Here is a 23,427-nt window from a genome sequence, read left to right as displayed (position 1 = left end):
GCAGAAGTGGAGATGGACCGGCCATATGCTCAGAGACAAGCAGGAGAAATGGAGCCAAATCATAACAGACTGGTACCCTAGAGGATGTACTAGGGGCCAGAAAAAACCCCGAATGAGATGGGAGGACGAACTGAAGCTTACAGTGGGCCCGAAGTGGAGAAGAGTGGCCCAGGATAGACGGCAATGGAAAGAGCTAGAGAAGGCCTTTGCCAAGTGGCACACTGAACTAAGAGACATTCTCTAATTCAGGAAAAAGGGGCTTAATAGATAGATAGATAGATAGTTCAGATCTCACTTGGCTTCGACCACTAGCAGACCAGGACCAATAACCCTACAAATCATATAATATTTAGTAAGATTAATCTGTACAATATGTAACAAGTAAATGTATGTAAACAATATGAAATCATATGAACCTGTAATAGTTTAAAAGATATGGTGGAACACATTATGGCTTTACCAGTCATAATAATTAATAACGGCCATAATATTAGCAATTCCATGAGTATAACTAGAGTATGTAGACAGAAACTAGCACACTGATCCTATGCAATGAAATACATTGCTTACATTAGATTTAATATTGTAATACAATATAATTATGTACATGTGTCGCAGGCCGGGGGGCCCTGGAAATCTATATAATATTGATTTGCAAGATTGTGGTAATGAAATCAGCTCTATGGCTTGTATAGTGAAATAAAATAGTGAACTATTGTCTAAATATTTATTTTCACTCTGTTAGGTGATAAAACCAGTAAACTTAATATATTAAGGTATGGGCTTATATCTCTCAAACTAGTTTCTTATTGGTCAGGTGGTCACCTTCAACCCATAAATAGTTAATATTACAAGTAAAAATTAAAAATAGTGGCGGGTAGTTGTGTAAATAGTGAACCATTGTCAGTTAATTAATACCTGCAAGTGTTCTAACTTCATTTCATTTAATGTACTTTTTTATAATTTTCAAGTAAACTGGAAATATAGTTAACTGAACCAAATTAACTCCACAAGACATTGATCTAATTATTACGGAATTATTAAATGATGTTAAGAGGCCAGGTGAACGCCAGACATCAAGTTATATATTTAGTAAAGATTGAAAACACCATTACTCATACTTGTAACCACATTTTATGTCGTGAATAATCTTTGCTCAGTAGAAATTACACAGACATACTCAAACGTAACCCTATTTGACTTAGTTAGAAGTACTTTTAATTATTTTTAGATGTTTTCAAAGTGAAAGTATCATTTTCCTGCACCAAAAGTTGACATCATTCAGAAAGTTAAATTAAGGAAAACAGACAATAACAATGTAAAGGGATTACTTACATTTGTAAAAGTTTTACATAATCCAAGTAGACACAATGCACTTGAACTAATGTTACTTTATAGTGTATATTCACAATAATACAACCGGATTTCACAAAATAAACGAGTAGGTGATCAACTCGCTCGACTCAACTATCAGTTATGTCAACGAAAAGTCGAAAATGGCAGCAATGGCACACACAGATAGAACAAAACGTAGCAAACACCTTACTTGTCAAATGGTCGAAATAAGGCTCGTGATACACCAAATAATTTTAAGATTTTGGCAATTCAGTACGTAATCTACTGTTAATTTAAGCTCTCATGAAAAAAAATGAAAATATAAATGGATGTTAATATTATATCCACTAAATGTAGCAAAATTGTTTTTTAATAAACGTTTAAAATTTAAATTAATATTCCTGACGTGTATAACGAGCTTATACTTCCAAACAAAACACGTTCTGAAACTATCTCTGTTATCTTCTTTGTTTACCTGGCTAACCTTTACAAATTATAAATTTTAATATTAATATATCTAACATATTTCAATGGTTGAATCGAGTGGTTAGCATTTATTCAACAGTTCATAGTTAGTGAATAACAACGATATCAAAACGTATATTTCTGCAGACGCTCCGTATCCAGCTGTCATGTCATGTCAACTGAAAAAAAAACTAAATGAAATTAATTAATGAAATGAATATTGCTCTCAATGATCTCAATCTGATGTTGTGTTGTTCTCCTCGGTTTTGCTAATTTTAAAGGTCTTATTTATGTATTTTAGTGAAGTGAGCGTATTGGTTAGTAGCTTTTAACGTACTGATTATAGAAATGCCACTTCCTGTTATTTTTGCATAATTCGTGTTTTTTTTTTGTATATTTGCAGATTTTTGGAGTCCCTGGTAAAATAACTTTTATACTACATTAATCATGAATATCTCAATTGAAAAGAAACGTTCCGAGTGTCCGGCACTACCTAAAGGCTGGCAAAGAGAAGAAGTTCTGAGAAAAACTGGCTTATCTGCAGGGAAGGTTGATGTATACTACTATAGGTATGTAGCAAGCGTCCAATTAATTAAAATTTTAAGATAATTGCTCTATGAAAATAATTTCTGGTATTTCCTTCATATTAGTTCATTTTAACTTGACTTTTCTTAAATTCTTGTTCCTAGACTAAACTACAATACATACTAAACATCACATACTTTGTACAGTATACTTAAGATGGAAACTAAGCATTAGATTGATCATTTGCTTATAATTATATGGTTTACATTGCACTTGCTTGGAGATAGTGATAAACTCACCTACTCATGAGGTTTTTTGTTTCTAATTTAATTGTGATAACAAATGATCAATCCAGTGATCTATGAACATTGTAACACCCATTGCTACTAAACCAGGGAATGTCAGCCTAACGGTTCCCAGTGTGGCGGCCTCATGGTTCTGATAAATTTTCTATAGCCCTACAGGTAAAAAGTTTCGCAGTAAGCCTGAGCTAGTCCGTTATCTGGGTGATAGTATGGACCTATCGTGTTTCGACTTCCAACAGGGTCAGATAAACACAATGTTGCTGTGCAAGGCCAAGAAAGCGCGAGCGCAGTTTGATTACAGGTTCCCATTAGTGACATATTCTACACTTGTGTTGTCATCATTAGTGCCGTCCTGTGCTTTGTTACTGTATGCTAATCATGGATGGAAGCTTCCTCTGTAATCAGTGTTTTACTATAAATGTATTTTATACTCAGGGTTCATTGATATGGAGTTTTATGTTTGGTAATGTGGTACTATAAAATTATGATGTGAAACAGAATTCCAAATTTAAGACAAAAATTGATCATTGCGTTTTACGAGGAAACTTTGGAATTTCTTTGGCCAGCAGATTTATGAATTACTGATATTTTTGAACCCTGTTTCTCCTGCTATTAGTTTTGCCTCCCAGTATTCATTGTTGTAATAGGGTTACATTTGCTGGAAAAAAAACTAGAACATGCACAGCTCGTAGACATCACCAGTCCTTTCCATGCACTGCTAGTCTGGCCACAGCGGACAGTGGCTCTTAATAGATGATCAGATTAAAATTAATGAAAAATGATACATATGGATTATTAAATACTTCCTTTACATTTGGGCCTGTTTACACATTAATTACTATTTATTGCAAAACTTAAGTAACAAATGTATGAAATCAAAATAATATGGAAACAGGCCAGAAAATACCCTCAATGCCCAATGTTGAGGCTGACCACACTCGCCTAAGAGTTGAAATGTTCCATGTATTTCAATAATATCTCAAACTACATCATTAAATGGTATTATATCCAATAGTCTGATCATCTGAGAAGCTTTGTAGAAACTTTTTCACAATACTTCATTATTGTCACTGCTGCTTATGTATTTGATCATCTCCTGTGATTTCTTAACTGACTATTTAGAGTAGAAAGATTACCACCATGGAAAAAAGTTACATAAAAGTTTATCTTGTAATGGGAACAAAGAATCCATTTACCTGTACACATTGACATATTTGACATCTATTCAAATATTTCTAATATAATTATTTCCAATCCACTTACAAAAAACCTTCCACTACAAATTTTTGAACATTTACCTATTAAGATTTTTTTCTATGGTGACTTTATAATTACGGTAGATATTATTTTAATATATTATTGTGTATTTTTTTACTTTTAGCTGAATAAGTATGATTTAGATACCAAAAGTTTCTTCAGTATCAAAATTGTGTTGAATTTTTTTCCAAAATTTGTGAGTTCAAATGTATAGTGACCTGTTCAAAAACATTTTTTTAATGATGCAAATTGTTGTTCATTATTACATAGTTATACTATTACTGATAGATTTCCGATGCTTATATAATATATCCTACGCATGAGTGTTTAGATGGATGCATGGTATTGTTGTGTAACTAAACAATATATTTTTAGTTTTTTTTTTTCTGTTTGCATTGATTTTGAAGGGACCTACACACTAAACCAGGCAACCTGATATTCTGTTTTGACATTGATATAATTAGTATAATATGAAATGTATCATACATAATTTCCTTTACTCGGGTCACGGGTGTTCTGTGTTCATAAATATTTAATTGCCAGTGGTGTTTAGGGCCCTTATATATTTCTATATTTAATTTTATAGTTCTATAAATCTAGATTAGCACATAATTTACACCACTTTACTGACTGGTCCACATATAAGAAAGTAAAGATATTGTTGCATCAGTACTATCAGAAGTAGCAGACTTTTTAAAATTGAATTGTATTTTACAGAGGGGTTCGCTCTGACGCGTCATTGGTGCCACCCATCCGGCAAACGGCTTCCATTTTCAAACAGCCAGTTACTGTGTATAAGACCCAGGAGAGCATGGTGAAGACAGATCTGAAGCACGGCACCACGGAAAAACCAAAACAACTGTTCTGGGAGAAAAGATTGGAGGTAAAGTTTTACAACACAATTGTGTAATATTATGCCTGTTTCTTTCTACTTTCTATGTTTACTACGATAAAGCAATGGTAAAATATTCAGTGAGTAGAAAAGTCAAATAATTAAAAAAATAGGTTTGAAAGGTTATTGTTGTCCTGTAGGAAAATTTAAAACCGCGCCTTTTTCTACTGACAATACTTTTTGTTACCATTCTTACGATACCAATATCTACTAATGGGGGATGTCTGAAAATTTTAAAATCGCCTGATATTTTTTCTGGTGATAGGAATAAGCATTTCTATTTACAGAAAAAAGTTACAGATTTTTTGGTAGCACCATACATTTTATAAAAATAAAAACGTGTTGCTCGACTGCGCGTACGACCCACTTCGGCAGTTATGAGATTTGTCTTAGTCTTTAAAAAAATTCCATTTTGAATCTGTGCTGGCCACAGACACTGACAGTTGATTGTCAGCTTGACATTTTTCTCGGAGAATTCATAAGTTTCATAACCATATCTGGTGAACTATTTATTACTGTTTTCGACTCATTTTCTCTCCCTGGCCTCTGATTTTGCCTCCTTCTACGACTACCTTCGCTCTCGAACCCCGGACCGTGATTTTACTGGCTTAAAACGACGACCTTTGATTTTAAACCCTGGACCTGATTCTACTTGCATTAACGAAGATGTGTGCTTGCCCTGCTTGCTGCCGACGGCCTTTGCGTTGAACCCCGGACCTGATTACAATTTTTAAGCCCATTGAGTTGGGAAAACGTGGATAGGTACTAGCGATTTTGTAAGAGCTAGTTCATCTAATTTGCCAAAATGTGGAACAGCGACAAACACAATGCCTGTGAAGAAGAAATTGATGAAAGATGCAGAGATATTTTGGACAGAGAATGTGTATCCCATTAATTTTGAAAAGTGCAACTACATGTTATTAGAGTGTAATAAACATAAATTTGTCTTGATCTATATTAACATTATTACTCATTTTAGCACCCATAAGTACGTTTTCACATTATTCGATCCAATACCGGATGTTGGACCGATATCCCATACATTACAGGCGTCGTCTTGGATTTTTTCCATTGAAATCCTTCCGACATCCGATATTGGATCAGGTAATGTGAAAACAGGCTAACTCCTAGTAGTGATTCATAAGCGCACCTGCCTACAGATGAGAACTAGAGAAGGACCTGTGCCCTAAACAAATAACTTTAGATTGTTGGTTTATTGTCTGCTTTAAGTAGTTAGTGCTCAAAAAGGAAATGAGTTTGCGATGTGACGCCTACTGCTTTTCACATCACCCATTCAGAAAGGGTACTTTTCGGCCCTGTTAGGAGGGAATTAAGTGACACTTTTCTGTTCAATAACTTTGTCTGGCCTGTATAAAATATTAACGCCACGGAAAGTGTTTGCACATAAGTAATAATCAGTAATCAGTAATTCTTTATTGCTATCATAGGTACATAAGTTGTTACATTTCAGTAGGTATAGCACAGCTATGAACCCTGTAAGGGCACTGCAAATATAGTTCTTAATAACTAAAAATCTTAATACTTATAATCTTATAAATCTTAATACCTATATTGCTATGAGAACATTTTTATGTTGCAACATATTCTAATATTATGTATAAAAAAATTGTGTCGATTAAGTGCATAATATTTTTACAACAGACCTGATTCATATTTTAGTATTTTGCTTATATGATATGAAAAAAAAAGTGTCAAATGGTAGCAATAGTAGATTGTGCAACAAGGGAGAAAAATGAGATATATATCTTGAGTGTAGCAAGGTATTCTTAAATTTAATCCTGAGCGTAGTGAGGGATTCAAGTGTTAAGACACAAGGTGGAATTAAATTTGCTACACATATTAACATCAACTTTTAGGAAATTTATATATAATGATATGTTATATGAACTTTTAGGAAATTTATATATAATGATATGTTATATGAACATAAAAAATGGTATGTTATGTAACCATGTAAAAAAAATGTGTCCTTGAAGGGAAAAGTATCACTTTGGTCCCTAATAGCAAAGAGGAAAAGTGCCTCTTTGCACCCTCCTCGCAGTGCAGGGAAGAAAATAACCCTTTCTTTTCGAATCCCAGTCACTACACTCAGTATTCAATTACATATAGAATACTTCACTTTGTTCACAATTCCATTTATATCCTCGCTATAAATATGCAATTTTGCTCCTCGTAACACAATCTACTATAGTGCTGTTAATCATGCTTTAACAGTATGGAGGGCCATAGAAGAATATGGAAAGCCATAGCCGACTGAATTTGATAGTAACTTGACAGTAACTCGACACACATGACACACCTACAACTCAGAAGTAAAATAAAACAACACAATAAAATAAATCAATTGTATTTTATTATAGGACATTGCAAATTATAAAAAAAAATGTATTTTACCATATTTTTCCTATTGGTCTATCCAACAAAATACACATTTTATAAAATGCCACCGTGTCAGATTTTTATGGCTTTCTTTTTTATGATATTATTGCCAGCGTGTAACTGCATTTTAAGGTTGGTAAACAAGACACGGTATCTTACACTCAGGTGGTCTTCACAGCAAAATCACACTCTGGTTGGGCAGTTCCTGCCAACCTATTGAGACCAACTTTCCTTCAGCTCCTTTCTTAATATGAACAATTTTAAATCTGGGTTTTTCTGGTTGGTTTTAGAACAAGTTGGTATAAAGCATGTTTTGGGATCCTTATATCGTGTTTATGTACTTGTATTCATTATAACAAATAGTGTCCGGAACTTAAAAGCGATGATCGTCCTTATATCAAGCAAAATCAGAAGTCAGGGAGGCAAAACGGATCGTAAACAGTTCAGCAGGATCAGGTCCAGTGTTTAAAAGCAAACGTCTTCGTTAATGCAAGCAGAATCAGGTCCAGAGGTTAATATCAAAGGTCGTCATTTTAAGCCAGTAAAATCAACGTCCGGGGTTCGAGAGCGAAGGTAGTCGTAGAAGGAGGCAAAATCAGAGGCCAGGGAGAGAAAATGAGTCGAAAACAGTAATAAATAGTTCACCAGATATGGTTATGAAACTTATGAATTCTCCGAGAAAAATGTCAAGCTGACAATCAACTGTCAGTGTCTGTGGCCAGCACAGATTCAAAATGGAGTTTTTTTAAAGACTAAGACAAATCTCATAACTGCCGAAGTGTGTCGTACGCGCAGTCGAGCAACACGTTTTTATTTTTATAAAATGTATGGTGCTACCAAAAAATCTGTAACTTTTTTCTGTAAATAGAAATGCTTATTCCTATCACCAGAAAAAATATCAGGCGATTTTAAAATTTTCAGACATCCCCCATTAGCTAGGCACACACGGGGTGGGCAGCGTCGCAAGGAACGGCCAATGTAGACGTGCTACAGCTGAGGCAGTGCGCGCAATTTTCTCGTTTACTATTACGGACATCTACGTTTGCCGTCCGAGAAAAGTCTGGCGACGCTTTATGAAATGTTAAACAATTTAATAAATATTTATAGGTGTAGGTAGGGTCGGCAGAGTAAAAACACGTGTTGACTGTTCAACGTTCTGTATTCAAGTGAAGCAGTAATTATGATAATGAACGAATGACAGATTGAGTGAGAACGAATGAATGTATTTATACAATGATTGAATGACAGGAAGTAGGACTTGGATTTTTGTCATATACCAATAGTCCCCCTCAAAAATTCAAGTATTTTATACATTTAATATAAACTCAAATCAAATTTAAGACTATTATAATCCAAGCTTAACATACATTGCATTTAAAACATTAATCATTATCTCATGCAATCAAATTACATTTATGCAATTATTATTTAATTAAATCAAATTTAATTTAACTCTTAATTCGTGAAACTTGGTCATCGGAATTGCCTTCGTGAACATATCTGCTAGTTGGTTTCCTGTGGAAATATGTTCTAGCATTATTACCTTATTATTAATTTGTTCACGAGTAAAATGATATTTTATATCGATATGTTTTGACTTTTTGTGATTTGTGGGATTATTAGCAATGCTAATGCAACTATTGTTGTCTTCATAAATAAGTATGGGCTTAGTCACTTGTATGTATATACTACTAAGTAACGATTTTACCCATATAGCCTCTTTTACAGCTTCAAATAAACCCATATATTCGGCTTCTGTTGAGGAAACGGCCACTGTATTTTGTTTCCGTGTGCACCACGAAATTGTACAATTATCGAACATTTGAAATAAATATCCTGTTGTACTTTTTCTATCAGTTTCGTCGCCTCCCCAATCAGAATCCGCAAAACCAGTCAATAGCTGTTTGTAATCACATTTATGATAAGTCAATTTAAGATTTAAAGTTCCTTTTACATATCTTAAAAGATGTTTTAAACATTTCCATAATTCCTCATTGCCTTTACTTTGAAATCTGCTTAAAATATTAACCGCCGCGCACAAATCAGGACGCGTACAAAGCATTGCGTACATTAAACAACCTATGACTTGTCTACTAGGTGCATCATACTGTTCATCACTATTCAATGCGTCATAGTTTAATTTATTTGGAAAAGGTGATTTTGAGGGATTACAATCACTCATGGAAAATTTGTTTAAAACATTTTGTAGATATGTTGATTGGTCCAAAGTTATTTTGTCTTTGGTTCTGTCAACTCGTATGCCAAGGAACAATTTAATATCATTTAAATCAGTCATTTGAAACTGTTTCATTAGACAGTTCTTAAGTTGCTGCATGGTTTGTACACATTTTGTTACTATTAACAGATCATCAACGTATAAAACTATGTACACATTCAAATCAATCGAATTTTTATTCAATATGTACAAACATGGGTCAACTTTCGAGCTTTCAAAACCCATGCCCTTAATTGCCTGATCGAAACGTTCGTACCAGCACCGCGAAGACTGTTTCAAGCCGTATAGTGTTTTATTTAATTTACACACCTGATTAGACTTGCTAGAAATACCTTCAGGTACCTGCATATAGATATCCTCCTTTAAAATGCCATTTAAAAATGCAGTTTTCACGTCCATATGATGGACAAGTAAATCATTTTGATTTGCAAACGCTAAAATCATTCTAAATGTAGTTATTCGCGCAACTGGGGCAAACGTTTCGTCATAATCTTCTAAATATTGTTGGCTGAAACCTCGCGCAACTAATCGGGCTTTATATCTAATCGGTTCACCTAACTCGTTATTTTTAATAGTAAAAACCCATTTACTACTTACAATATTTACATCACTCGGTTTATCCACAAGACACCAAGTTTGATTGCTACGTAATGAATCAATTTCACTTTTTATAGCACTTAACCACTCATTTGTATCTGGCCGATTGAAAATATCATTAAAATGCACCGGTAATGGTAACTGTTGTTTAGAACAAAGCGATAAAACCGCTAAATCTGGGTCATTCATTAATTTATAATTTTTAGCGGGTAGATTACGAATTCTATCGCTTCGTCGTAAACAACTACCTTCGGTGTCGAGTGACTTGTTGCTACCGTCACTTTGTAACTGTACATTGTTGTCATTTAGTGATTTGTTATTTACGTCACTTTGTGTATTGCCTATCGACTCCGCCGATGTATTTGGCTTATCGATTTTGGCGGGAATTTCGTTATTGCTGCATATTGGCTTATTTGGCTTTATCAACTCCACCGACTCATTGTTCGGCTTGCTGATTTTATTAGGGATCACATCACTGCATATTGATCTAGATTCACCAAAATTTGACTCGTCAAACACTACATCTCTGGCAGTTAAAAATTGATTGTTTTCAGTATTAAATAATTTATAACCATTAGGCACATAACCAATTAAAATTGATTTAAATGATTTTTCGTCAAATTTGGTCTTTCTAGTTTTGTTATGAACATATGCAGTGGAGCCAAATACCCTCAAGTGACTTATTTTCGGTTTTATACCATGCCACATTTCGTACGGGGTTTTGCCAATTAGCGCTTTAGTGGGTAGCCGGTTTATTAAATAATTTGCTGTCAACACGGCTTCGCCCCAAAACTGTTTACCCAACTTCGCACTTGTAACCATGGTTCTTGCCATTTCGGTCAACGTACGATTCATGCGTTCGGATACTGCATTTTGGACAGGTGTGTAGGGCACAGTTAAATGATATGATATTCCCTTGTTTACACAATAATCTTTGAACTCATTTGACAGATACTCTCGGCCATAGCTGGGCATTAACTCGTTAATCCGTTAATCGTTAATTAACGAAGTTAACATTTCGGTTAACGGATTAACTTTTAAGTTAACTTTAAAAAATGTTAACGGATTCGTTAACTTCCGTTAAATTTCATCGAGTCCGTTAATCGTTAATCCAGCACCCCAAGCGGCTCGCTGCGCCGCGAAAACCACGTCCTGACTGCTACTGTAAAAGCCCGTAGTACGGCAAAACCTAGGATTTATCGGTAAAAGCAGATCCGTCGGTTATAAACAGTCTAAAGACCAATTGGCGACTTTGGATCACTTATTCGAGATCTTCTAAATCTTATTAGACGTGCTATATCGATCACTAATCTGGGAATAGAGTGCAATCATCAGGCATGACATGACAGACAAATCGCGCAACCAAGTTATCGTGACCCACAGCATCGAGTTGTCGTCTCAAACCTCAATCTGAAGAACCGACGCACCACGATTGCGACCGCATGAATGACCCAATAATTACCGATCCGAAGTAAAACCTAGGATTTAGCTAACCAAGGGCGGTAAGAAGAGGCCCGAAGAGACCGTAATTATTACATTTCGGTTTTTTACCGATTGGCGTCACGTTTAATGGTTTTTGGTGGATACTTAGTAAATACAAATACATAATACCTACAGTGAAGTCCTATTTTTATGACGTGTTAACGGATTATCGATTAACTTTAACTTCCGTTAAATCTACCGAAATGTATCGCTTTAACGATTAACGAAGTTAACTTTTTAAGTAACGGATTAACGATTATCGAAGTTAACTATTTGATTAACGGTGCCCAGCTATGCTCTCGGCCATTATCGCAGTATAAATTAACTACCTTACAATTAAATAGATTTTCACTCTTGGCAACATAATCTTGAAAACACTTTAAAACTTCAGATTTCGAATGCAATAAGTAGGTAACGGTGTAATGAGTGTAATCATCAATGAAATTCACGAAATAGTTTTTATCATCGAGTGTAGTGGGTGTAATAGGGCCACACACATCACTGTGAACTATAAACAAAGGCCTGTTGTTTGTGCGTTCTGGTTTTGACTTTGCAAAAGGCAGTCGAGATTGTTTACCTAGAATACATGGCTCGCATAACTCGTCGGTAGGTGGAATTATTTTATCAATTACAGAATAATCATCGATCATGTTTTTAAGGTTAATGAACTTCTGTTTATGTATATGACCAAGTCTTTTATGCCATAAATTGTATAGATTTGAATTTCTTTTTGCATCTACACTCAACGCCTTTTGCAAATTGATAGTAAATGTTATCATAGACAGGTTATTGCAAGAAATGCCAGACGTAATACACTTATTGTTTTGAAAAATACGAACGCCTTCCTTATTAAAAAGAATTTCCATACCTGCTTTTTGCATTCGACTTACTGACAGTAAATTATCGGAAGCCTCTGCCGAATACAAAACATCTTCGAGGGAACCTTGTATTCCCATGTTGGTGGAGACATGAACGCGACCTCGTCCTGTTGACTGTATGGTTACTCCCCTTTTAGCTATATTGATATTGAGAGGTGAGGTAAATTCCGTATATGATGAAAAAACGTCCAGTGTGTTTACGATGTGGTCCGTGGCTCCAGAATCTAAAAGGAAAGTAATTTCATTACTGTTTTGATTAGGTTTTGATAACTTACATTGAGAGAACATTTGTTTTGCTCCGGTACGGCGGCGTGGGCGAGGTTTTGCTGCGACTGCTGCGCGCTGCTGCCGCTGGCGTTGCTGGTTGCTTGTGATTTCTTAAAGAAACGGCAATCTTGCTTGAAGTGATTACGTCTTCCACAAAAGTCACAGTACATTCTTGACAAATGATGCGATGAATTTCTAGATTGCTGTTGATTCGTCTTGAACTGTGAATAGTAGTTAGGTTTCTTCTTTTTGTAATCGGGGACGTAGTTCGGCGTGTAATCTATGTGTCTCTTCCTTTTATGAAATGGGATGTGAGATGCGAATTTGTCACTTGCCGTATGAAGTACTTTTAATCCAGTGACTGTCTCGTTCTTAATTTTGACTTCTTGATCCAAAAGGCGCGTTTTAACGAACGATAGGTTTAAATTATCTTCGCCAAGCGTCTCTAAAGCGGTAATGACGCCATCGTAACTAGCAGGTAGCGTGAGCAATAAATGAGATATTTTATCCATTTCTTCGAGTTTGGCGCCAGCGGAAATCAACTCGGTGATTAAACTGTCGAAATTTGTGAAGTGCTGGATAAGATTCACGTCAGGTTGCAGTTTTAAATTTAATAACTGCTTACGTAATGCCAATTGTGTAGCCAAGCTACGCCGTTCATATATTTTATCGAGGTTGTCAATAACGGTTTTTGCGGAATCCGTATCTTGGGCGAAATTTAAAAATGCGTCACCAAGATATTCCACAATTGTGCCTTTAGCGATGAGATTCTTTCGCGTCCACACGGCGTCAGGGTTTTCTGGAGCTGGTTCTTCGATGACGGACGACACTTGAAGTTCAGCTAAAAGTGATTTGATGCGGAACTTCCACGTGTTGGTTATTAAACGGTTGAATATTTCTTTTCGCTCGTTGATCCATTTTTACGTATTTGTATTTAAACGTTATTTTAAAATGGATTAATGACAACCACGTGGCCTGGGCCCATAACCTATAGGTGTAGGTAGGGTCGGCAGAGTAAAAACACGTGTTGACTGTTCAACGTTCTGTATTCAAGTGAAGCAGTAATTATGATAATGAACGAATGACAGATTGAGTGAGAACGAATGAATGTATTTATACAATGATTGAATGACAGGAAGTAGGACTTGGATTTTTGTCATATACCAATAATATTTACAATAAGTTCATAAAGAAAACTATACATTTCAGGGTTTAACCGCCTGCGATGCCAACGGAGTGATCGGCACGACGTCGTTGCCGAAGTACATCAAGCCACTGGGCCCCTACAACTCGGACGCCACAACCATTCAGTCGCTGGCCACCGCTCTGCACGTCTCTTCACAGCCAATTACAGGTACAGTGAATGATGTAGTAAATTGATAAGATGACGAGAACTTTATTGGGACAAACTACTAAATATCCTATACATTTTGAGTGTAGACACAGCTACACTGCAAGAAACTACTTAATATGTGTAAGTTTTTATTCATTCATTATTCATTTGACAACCGGTCTGGCTCAGTCGGTAGTGACCCTGCCTACTGAGCCGCGGTCCTGGGTTCGAATCCCGGTAAAGACATTTATTTGTGTGATGAGCACAGATATTTGTTCCTGAGTCATGGATGTTTTCTATGTATATATGTATGTATTTATCTATTGTATTTAAGTATGTATGTCGTCGCTTAGCACCCATAGTACAAGCTTTGCTTAGTTTGGGGCTAAGTTGATCTGTGTAAGGTGTCCCCAATATTTATTATTATTATTTTGAGTGTGTCTGTGTGTAAGTCAGACTTCCCAAAATGAGAAAATTATAACATTGCAAGGGTGCCGTGAACTTTATGCAACATTGAATACAATCGCTTCCCTCTGCTTTATAAAGGCTTAACTATCACCCATTAATATTTTTCAGGAAAAATCAATGTTCAAAGACATAAATACCTTAGGGTATAGTTTTTCGATAACTCCGTATTTCCTCTCGAAATATATATATTATTAAGATTTTCTATTTGGCAATTTCAGGGCAAATCGGTTCGAAGCAGGCGATTCTTGAAAACCCGGGAGTTTTTTTAAACCCTGAGCAGCCGTTGATCGCGGCCGTGACTATCAGCAAGGAGGATGTGCGCCGTCAGGAGGAGCGTGTTAAGCGTGCGCGTGCGCGCCTACAGGTACGTGTATAACTACTTACTACTTGAGGGCCACGGGAGCTCCGATTGTGATTATCCGTTTCTTTAATTTTTGCTTTCGGGGTTTCGCTAAGGGTCATGGGAGTCCCGGGTCTGTTCGGCAAGTAGCCTCAGAGATTAGCGTCAACAAAGTGCACGCACAAATTTTTACGAAATTGAAAATTACATGACCTTCAACCCGGAGGATTTCGAGGCACTGAATTGGAATATTAAAAATCCTTATATGTATTATATTCCAAACAATACAACAACTCCAAAAGTTATCTGCACGCAACTCATTGATTTGTTTCGTTCCACAGGAGGCTCTGGCGGCGGCGTAGCAGCCCGCCGGCGCCGGCGCGCCCGCCATGCTCGCCGCCGCCGCGCCCGCGCCCGCGCCCGACCAGTCGCACACCGCCGCCGCCCACACCCACACCGCGCTCCGCGAGCCCGAGCCCGCGCTGGTGCACTCCACTACTGACTAGCGCGACTTCCTAGAAGCTGTTAACATCGTAGTGTCGTCCCTTTTACTCACACGTATTCATCTGAAAGGGATGACACTACGATATTGCCACTTTTTAAAGTCTACTGTTTTTGGCCAATCAGTGCGGTGCTTGCACGCGGCACACTACACTCTCGACGATATATTATTGACTACCGACGTAATTTAGTGAAATATACGTTACTGCGATCGGCGCTTATGTCGCTGTGAGCGCCGACCACCATAAGGTACCTTTTACCACAGAATGTCACACTTTATGAATGATATCTTATCCACGATATTTGGATGCGTGAGCATTATCGCAAAATTCCAATGCGACGCATGATTTCCAATTCGCGCGAATCGTATTTGTAAGCATGAAAAACTCGATCTTTTATTTTAATATTTTATCAGTAAAAATGTATGTGGCTATTTATTAATATTAAGTACTTTTAGGTGTTGATGACACCATATTTTAAGGCTTTCTATAGTATTAACTATATTAAAATTAAGGAAAGTAGCAATAAAAGTTTTATAATCTGTCAACAGTTTGGTTTTATTTAATAATACAATCACTTAAATAAAGTATTACAAAAGTCTTCAATTTGTGCAAAGTAACAAAATAAAATGCAAATATCAAAAACCCTTTTTAATTGACATAAATAATAAATAAATAAATATTATAGGACATTCTTACACAGATTGACTGAGTCCCACGGTAAGCTCAAGAAGGCTTGTGGTGTGGGTACTCAGACAACGATATACATATTATACAAATACTTATATACATAGAAAACATCCATGACTCAGGAACAAATATCTGTGCTCATCACACCAATAAATGCCCTTACCGGGATTCAAACCCGGGACCGCGGCTTAGCAGGCAGAGTCACTACCCGCTAGGCCAGACCGGAATTATCTTATTATCATTCTAAAAAATATACAAAGGTAAAGCAATTGAAACGAGTTTTATATATGTTGAAACCGGCCTCACGTCAACTCTTCCGTCTCTTTTGTATTGATTACCTTATTTGTACCCACATAATGCTAAGGTGTAGCTCTCTCTTCGTAAACCGTTGATGGCACCCAACCGTTATCATAATAATAGCTGATACAGGGCTTCAAGTTAAAATCACAACCATAAAGACAAAAATAAATCGGTTTACAAAATAATTACCTAAACTCTGTCAAACAAGTTTGTCACTAAGTAAGAACAAAGAAAACTATAGGTATCCTTTTCTATAGCACCTTAAAGAAAAGGATGCATATAGTTTTCTTTGTTCTTATTTAGTGACAAACTTGTTTGACAGAGTATAAGCTACCTAGCTATCTATGGCTGTTAGCATTTTGTTTTATAAACGTTCTTTCGTTTCTATTGCAGTCCTATTAAAAATGGACGGTCCTATGGACTATCTAATCATATTGCCAATAGAAAATGAAATTAATGCTACATGCATTGTAGGTACTTAAACATTTTCAAACGCAAACCTGATGTTGAATTAATTTAGACGTAAAAATAAATAAAATGAAATATATCTATGTTACCTAATGCATGCCAAAGAAAAATACTTAGCATTACAATTTTTTCAATATTCTTATATCTATATTTGGTCAATTTATTTTTATTAATTTAGGAAAACGTTTGCTCTTTCAGATAAAAATCAAGCAGCTGAGCCGTTTAGAACACGGCGCGATTATATTAATAATCCGAGTATGAATATATTATTAAAGCATTCCTAGTAATCTATATTTAAGCCTACTTTATGGAAATGGTCAATAAAATTCTTACCTACATGAACACAAATGACTAGAATGATAAAAGTTTATAATGGTGGACAAACTTGCTTAAATAGTAGATATTTAAAATTCTTAAAGGCGATAGATTTAACATTATTAAAATTGTAATGTGCGATATTTGTTATATTAAAATGGACAAATTCTATAATCTAAGGCCCCATGCTTCATTAGATTTCAAGCGCGAAAGGTCTATTTACTTTAAGGATCTTATCAATTACCTACATAAATACTATTGTTAGAATCCAATTGCAATTGATGCTCGTTCCTAACTAATAATAAAAATACAAATTTATTTTAAGGGTGTTTTACATCAATATTAGTTAGGTTAAATTGCCAGTAAGTATTAAAAATTAACCCTGTATATTGATAAACAGAAGAAGTTTTAGCAAAACATGGCCAGTTACCTATTGAGAGGTGGCTAGTTTGTGTGAGTGTGAGAGGTGGAAAGTTTCTATAAGAATGAACTTTGTTTACATATATCGTCACTACTTTTAAAAAAACCGGCCAAGTGCGAGTCGGACTCGCCCACCGAGGGTTCCGTACAAACTTTCTTTCAAACTACCTAGTAAAAATAATCTCATATTTTCATATAACTCTAATGACTTGACTAGAAGACAAAAGTATAGGCACTAATGAGTATTATAGTGTATAGCGCCATCTCCCGGTCAATTTGCTAACTAATTTGCGCGACCTGGTTTTTCAGGGATAATTCTTTATAATGTTAACCGATTTAAACAGTTTTTACTTTATTGGACAGAAGATGGTTTACGTAACATCTCGTATTAATTTTAAGTACGATAGGATGTATATGCAAGGGTGCGTAAATTGAAAGTAAAAATCTGAAAAGTTTTTTGTGAATTAAAAAAAAAGTATTCAAAATACAAACACGATTATATATCATAAAACCAATGTTTACTAAAATTTTCATAATTTTTCGTTGGTAAACTTCGGAGATAAGGGGAGGTTACATTTTCCTTCAAAATTCTTTTTTTTTCCACAACAAAAAAATTATAAAAAATAGTTTATTTACGTTCAATTTGAGCTCTTTCCAACGATATCCCACTTGATCTAGTAACTTGAAATTTACAGTTTGCCCCCCTTTCATTTTGGCCATTTTCTACAATTATATTAATATATTTAAAAAAATTATACTTTCTATTTGTAGAGGTTTACAATGTTCACAACTATTAGTTCTCGAGATATTTAGGAATGTGACAGACGGACAGACAGACGGACAGAGTCGCACCATAAGGGTTCCTGTTGTACCTTTTTGGTACGGAACCCTAAAAACTTGCATCTTCGTCTGTCAATGAAAAGAAAATTGTAGTAAGTATGTATGGAATGCATATAGACTTACTGCGTTTTAACTTTGAGGAACAGCGTGAGATACGAAATTTTTTAAAAGTAGTGACGATATGTAAAGAGAACTCATTTTTATTCGATGCTGGCCAGTTTCTGGCAATTTACCCTACTTGTAGCATTATCTCTTAAAAGGATTTGGTGAACTAATCAATTATGTCTACAAATACAAAGCTGTAAAACACCCTTTAGTGATCATGGTTAGAAGTACTTACTAAATAACGATATCTAATACTGTGACGCGAATTGGAGTTATGATTATTATGATAATTAAATACTGATAGCATTAAGAGGAATGTTAAGTGATATAATGATATGTGATTTATTCAATAGTGCATATAAAATGTTTGGTATGTATTTAATTTAATAAATCAGAATAAGTTGTAGTATTAAGTCCTCAGATATGCCCTGGATGCAATAAATTCATGGTTCTACTAACTGTTCTTGTACTGTCAGGGCGATATGTTTAACTGATATGTGTAGTAAAATTAAAAATAAATTTATGTCCATGGGTAAAAGTTAGAAAATAATATTGTTCCTATGACAAAATAGCCCAGGAAGTAATACTGTATTAAACGAGACTGGAAATCTGGCATCCATCTGGTTATAATAAATGTCTTCCATTTACTGTACATGTTGTCTACACCTTCTAAATTAGCTATCGACAAATGATGTGGTGGTATCCGCTTTCCAATACCTATGCGTCGGAAATGTTCATTGATAGTATTCTGATCAGATGTTGGTGTGGGTCCCACATTCATCTTATAAGAACCGATCCAATACAGAACAGGGCTAGCAGAAGCTAATAATCTTGTGGAGACCTGGATATGAACAAACAGGATGCAGATTGTAGCCAAGCTTAACACATGAACAATGTATACAAAGATTGCAGGGTCATTGGCACCAAAACTTTTTGAATTTTGTCTCGGCCTATAAGGCACTTTGTTAATGTACCCAAAATTAAATATATTGCTCCTTAGACCTAATCTTAGAAACAGCTTAGGATTATTTTTCATGTAAGACATGCAATGATATACTATGAGGAACAGAATAGGAGATGCCAGTAAGAAATTAGGGATCTGTTTTAATTTATAATACTTGAATAGTCCAACATCCCAGTAATGACTCTGTATGTAACTATATGATAATGGGAAGGAGCTGTTGCACCAGGGACTGTCTCCTCTGCCGGGCAGAACATACTCCGAGTTAGACAAGAACTCTGGCAGATTGTGTTCTCCAGGAACACAGAATTTCAAGTAATTATAAGCTTGAACTAAAACAAATGGTATCAGAGCTACAATAACAGTCAAAAAGAGAGCTACACAAGATGTTAACAGTGGCAGTAACAGGAAAGGCATTATAATCTTACGCTTCAGAGTTCTATACTTGTACACTATCTCAGGTAAAGTTCTCTCAATCACATTCTTGAAACTAGTGTAGAGGATGAATCCCATGTTTACAGTCCCATTTGACCTGGTTATCATAGAAAACCCAGCAGGTAAGCCACTTGTTATATCAATATTTGCAAATCTAAGGGTTTCATTTTCTGTGCACTTCAACATTGTATAAAATGACATTAGAGCAAATAGAGTTTCTGAATATGGCGCAGAAAAAAAAATGCTAGCTGGGTTGACACAATACAGTATCACAGCTTTGTATGCCTTGCTCTCACTTCGTAGGATTCTTAGGCTCAATCTATGTAAAATATCAGCTGATTTAATAAACATGATAAGATTTAAAACAGTTGCTGAAATCAATAGCGAGCTGTGTATGTTCAAGAACGAACCTACAATGCTGTTCAGACCATATGCTACATATCTTACTATGAGGGGGAAGAACGGAAAGAATGCTAGACAATTTTCGTACGTGTATCCGTATTGAGAAATATGTATAAAATACTGAGCATCCCATCTCTTGAAGCCGCCGAGCAGCACGTCCACAGCCGCGTCAACCGCCGTGCGCCGTAAACCTGCGTCCTCCGGACTGACGAACACATTGGCTTTGTGGTCCGGGATAATAAAGTTAGATACTGCTTGTAGTATTAACAATACTACTCTTGAGCTGAACGCAAACCATAGAAGTTTCTGACGCGGTGAATACATGTTTCCTGAAAAATAAGTGTAAAATTGACCGCACCGGCTATTACCTACTTGAAATCATTACAGTATCTATTATATGATTCACTCACCTCACTGTTATTCCTGTTGAGTCATAATAATTGTAGTTATTATCGAAACTACACTGAAATTAGTCCATTTAGGAAACTAAGTAAATAATGCGAAACAAGAAATACATTGATTCAATATTTTGTGCTAATGGTCGCCAAGTTGTCATTGTCACAATCAATGACATTTCGTGCTTGACGTCTAGGCACGTTCCGATACCACAGGTTCTGGCATAGACGTTAAATAGATTATTAGCAAAGAATATAATAATCACTAGGAGATTATTAGCCTCTGCCTCTCGGTGGCCTCTCGTATGTCGCCTGTCAATTTTTAGGGTTCCGTAGTCAACTAGGAACCCTTATAGTTTCGCCATGTCTGTCTGTCCGTCTGCGGATAATCTCAGTAACCGTAAGCACTAGAAAACTGAAATTTGGTACCAATATGTATATCAATCACGCCAACAAAAAGTGCAAAAATAAAAAAATGGAAAAAAATTGGTTGTCTGTAAAGTCGATTTACGGACGGTAGTTTAACGTGATAACGTCAAACATTACAGTAGTATAGACAGGGGCGGTCAGAGTATAGCAAAAGGGGCCCGATTCTGGGACTTTTTTCACGTTTTTTTATTTATTTATTAAAAATACACAAAAGTTAACAGTATTTCACCAAAGCACTTATGTGGTAATATAATTATGTACATGTTAAATTGACATAACAGTCAAACCTTGACGCAAATACCCTCAGGAGGCCGCTAGAGCTGTCCCGCACCCTACGCGCCAGGGATGTGCACCGCTTCCGCATCGTGGTGTAGAAACAGTCTACTCTAGCATTGGCAAACATACCTGATGCACTGCAGTAGCGGGGCAGTCCCATCAGCATCCTGAAGGCATTGTTGTACTGTACACGGAGGGCGTTGTACTGTTTCTGGGTATAGGAGATCCACAGGCTGCTCGTGTAGAAAGTTGTACAGAAGGCTCTAAAGAGAGTTAACTTAACTTCAGCGGAGCAACGAGCAAACCTGCGGGCCACCATGTTTGCCCTAACAGACAACGCCCTTCGCTCTCGCTCAATATCAGCATCGTCCTTCAAGTCAGAGGTAACCACATGGCCAAGGTATTTAAAAGATTCTACCCTATTCAATGGAGTACCATACAAACGTATAGGAGGAACAGGTGGCAGGTCTTTACCTCTGACCTGAAAGACCATGCATTCGCTTTTTTTAACATTGTAGACGAGGCCGTGACTACGAGCAAATTGCTCACAGATGCCAAGCAACCGCCTCAGGCCACACGGAGAGGCACTCAACAGCACCATGTCGTCAGCGTAGCTTAAGTTGTTGAAACATACGTCGTCTATATGGCAGCCGACATGAGTGCTGCTGAGCTCCTCTATTAATGCATTTACATACAGGTTGAAGAGCTTGGGTGAGGAAATACCCCCTGCCTCACCCCGCACTCCAACCTGTATGGATCTGAGTATGCGTTTGACCATCTCACCACGTTGACCTGGTTAACATACCAGAATTTAAAAATGTGGTAAAGTTCAGCAGGCATATTGATGCTTTTTAACTTTTGCCATAATATATCATAATTAACCAGGTCAAACGCTTTAGAGAGGTCAAGAAAACAAGCATACACAGCCGTGTTTCGATCCGTATAATACCTGACAGTCTGCTTCAAGCACAATATTGCCGTTTCGGTTGACAGCCCCGGCCTGAAACCGAATTGGTTGTGATGAAGAACCAGGTATTTGTCAAGCTGAGTGCTAAGCAGACTGTCAAGTACCTTAGCAATCACCGTTGCTAAAGAAATTGGCCTGTAATTGGTCTTATCGCTAATATCGCCACCTTTATTTTTAACTATTGGCACAACTACAGTTTTCATGAGTGCATCCGGCAAGTAAGAATGGCTGATGCAGAGATTAAATAATAAGGCCAGTATTCTAGGAAGGTGTGAGCCAGCATGTCTAAGGTGTTCTATGCTAAGACCGTCGTGTCCAGGAGATTTTCCTCGAGCCATTGAGTTAATTACTGCATGAACGTCGCTGGCATCAAATTTAGCTTTAACTTCCTGTCCACGCGGCCATTCATCACCTTTTGTCGGCGATGCCACCAAAGGCGATGTTACGGTGAAATGGGACTTAAATATACTAGCAATACTGATATGATCGCTAACGCCATTTATACTTGCCGGAAGACTCGGCTTGCCATTTAGCCTCTTAGTTGATTTCCAAAAGCTACGAAAATCTTTATTTCTATGATGACTTGCCAATATGTCCATTTTAATTTGTTCGCTATGGTTTTGACACCACTTCAGGCGCTCTTTAAAAACATTACGACTATTTCGCATGTCATCATAGACATGTCCGGCTTTAGGTTTTCCATGCCATACCCATAACTTAAATTTATCTCTAGCCTCCAAGTGCACCGCGCGGACATGTTTGTTCCACCCAATCACTGTTGGTTTCTTTTTAAAGACACGTTTCAAAGTATAACTACTAGTGGCCGCGTCACTTAAGACCTTTATTATATTTACATACATTTCATCTATAAGGTTTTTATGCCTGTCATTATCACAACAACGGTCACAACAAATTTCAAAATCATTTGAGTAATCAATTTGGCTAAGCCTGTCATCACAAATTTTATTGTACATATCTACTTGTTCGGGTTTTCTTTCCCCCCAAATAACCTTATTAGTGACAGATTTTAATTCGTAAAATAACTCTGAACCAATATTACCAACGTTACATTTAACACATAGAGGATAGTGGTCTGACCATATTACATCATATATAAAGCTAACATTTAAAATTGTTTTTGTAG

The 23,427-nt window shown here is 36.3% G+C and overlaps 2 protein-coding genes across 4 annotated transcripts; one reads left to right on the top strand and one right to left on the bottom strand.

Annotated features, from left to right (window-relative positions):
• Nucleotides 1-1,963: 1,963 nt before the first annotated feature.
• On the top strand, nt 1,964-15,828 carry LOC125234083 (methyl-CpG-binding domain protein 3). 3 transcript variants are annotated; one of them, XM_048140266.1, is made up of 7 exons: nt 1,964-2,117; nt 2,204-2,369; nt 2,782-2,931; nt 4,605-4,770; nt 13,849-13,993; nt 14,659-14,804; nt 15,122-15,828. In XM_048140266.1, exons 2-7 carry the CDS (start codon nt 2,248-2,250, stop codon nt 15,140-15,142), a joined length of 750 nt encoding a protein of 249 aa, XP_047996223.1. In that variant the 5' UTR covers nt 1,964-2,117; nt 2,204-2,247; the 3' UTR covers nt 15,143-15,828. The 3 variants fall into 3 exon arrangements, with proteins under 3 accessions (XP_047996223.1, XP_047996225.1, XP_047996224.1); XM_048140267.1 differs by having other exon boundaries at nt 1,987-2,105; XM_048140268.1 differs by lacking the exon at nt 2,782-2,931.
• Nucleotides 15,829-18,390: 2,562 nt separating this feature from the next.
• On the bottom strand, nt 18,391-20,747 carry LOC125233977 (GPI mannosyltransferase 2). Its single transcript, XM_048140156.1, has 2 exons — nt 20,627-20,747; nt 18,391-20,545 (listed from the first exon to the last, which is right to left on the bottom strand). The coding sequence occupies exon 2, from the start codon at nt 20,538-20,540 to the stop codon at nt 18,939-18,941; it is 1,602 nt and encodes a 533-aa protein (XP_047996113.1). The 5' UTR covers nt 20,541-20,545; nt 20,627-20,747; the 3' UTR covers nt 18,391-18,938.
• Between the last annotated feature and the right edge of the window lie 2,680 nt (nt 20,748-23,427).

The sequence above is a fragment of the Leguminivora glycinivorella genome, chromosome 15 (genome assembly GCF_023078275.1).
Source record: "Leguminivora glycinivorella isolate SPB_JAAS2020 chromosome 15, LegGlyc_1.1, whole genome shotgun sequence".
Taxonomy (NCBI): Eukaryota; Metazoa; Arthropoda; class Insecta; order Lepidoptera; family Tortricidae; genus Leguminivora; species Leguminivora glycinivorella.
This window is presented reverse-complemented; position numbering and strand designations above follow the sequence as displayed.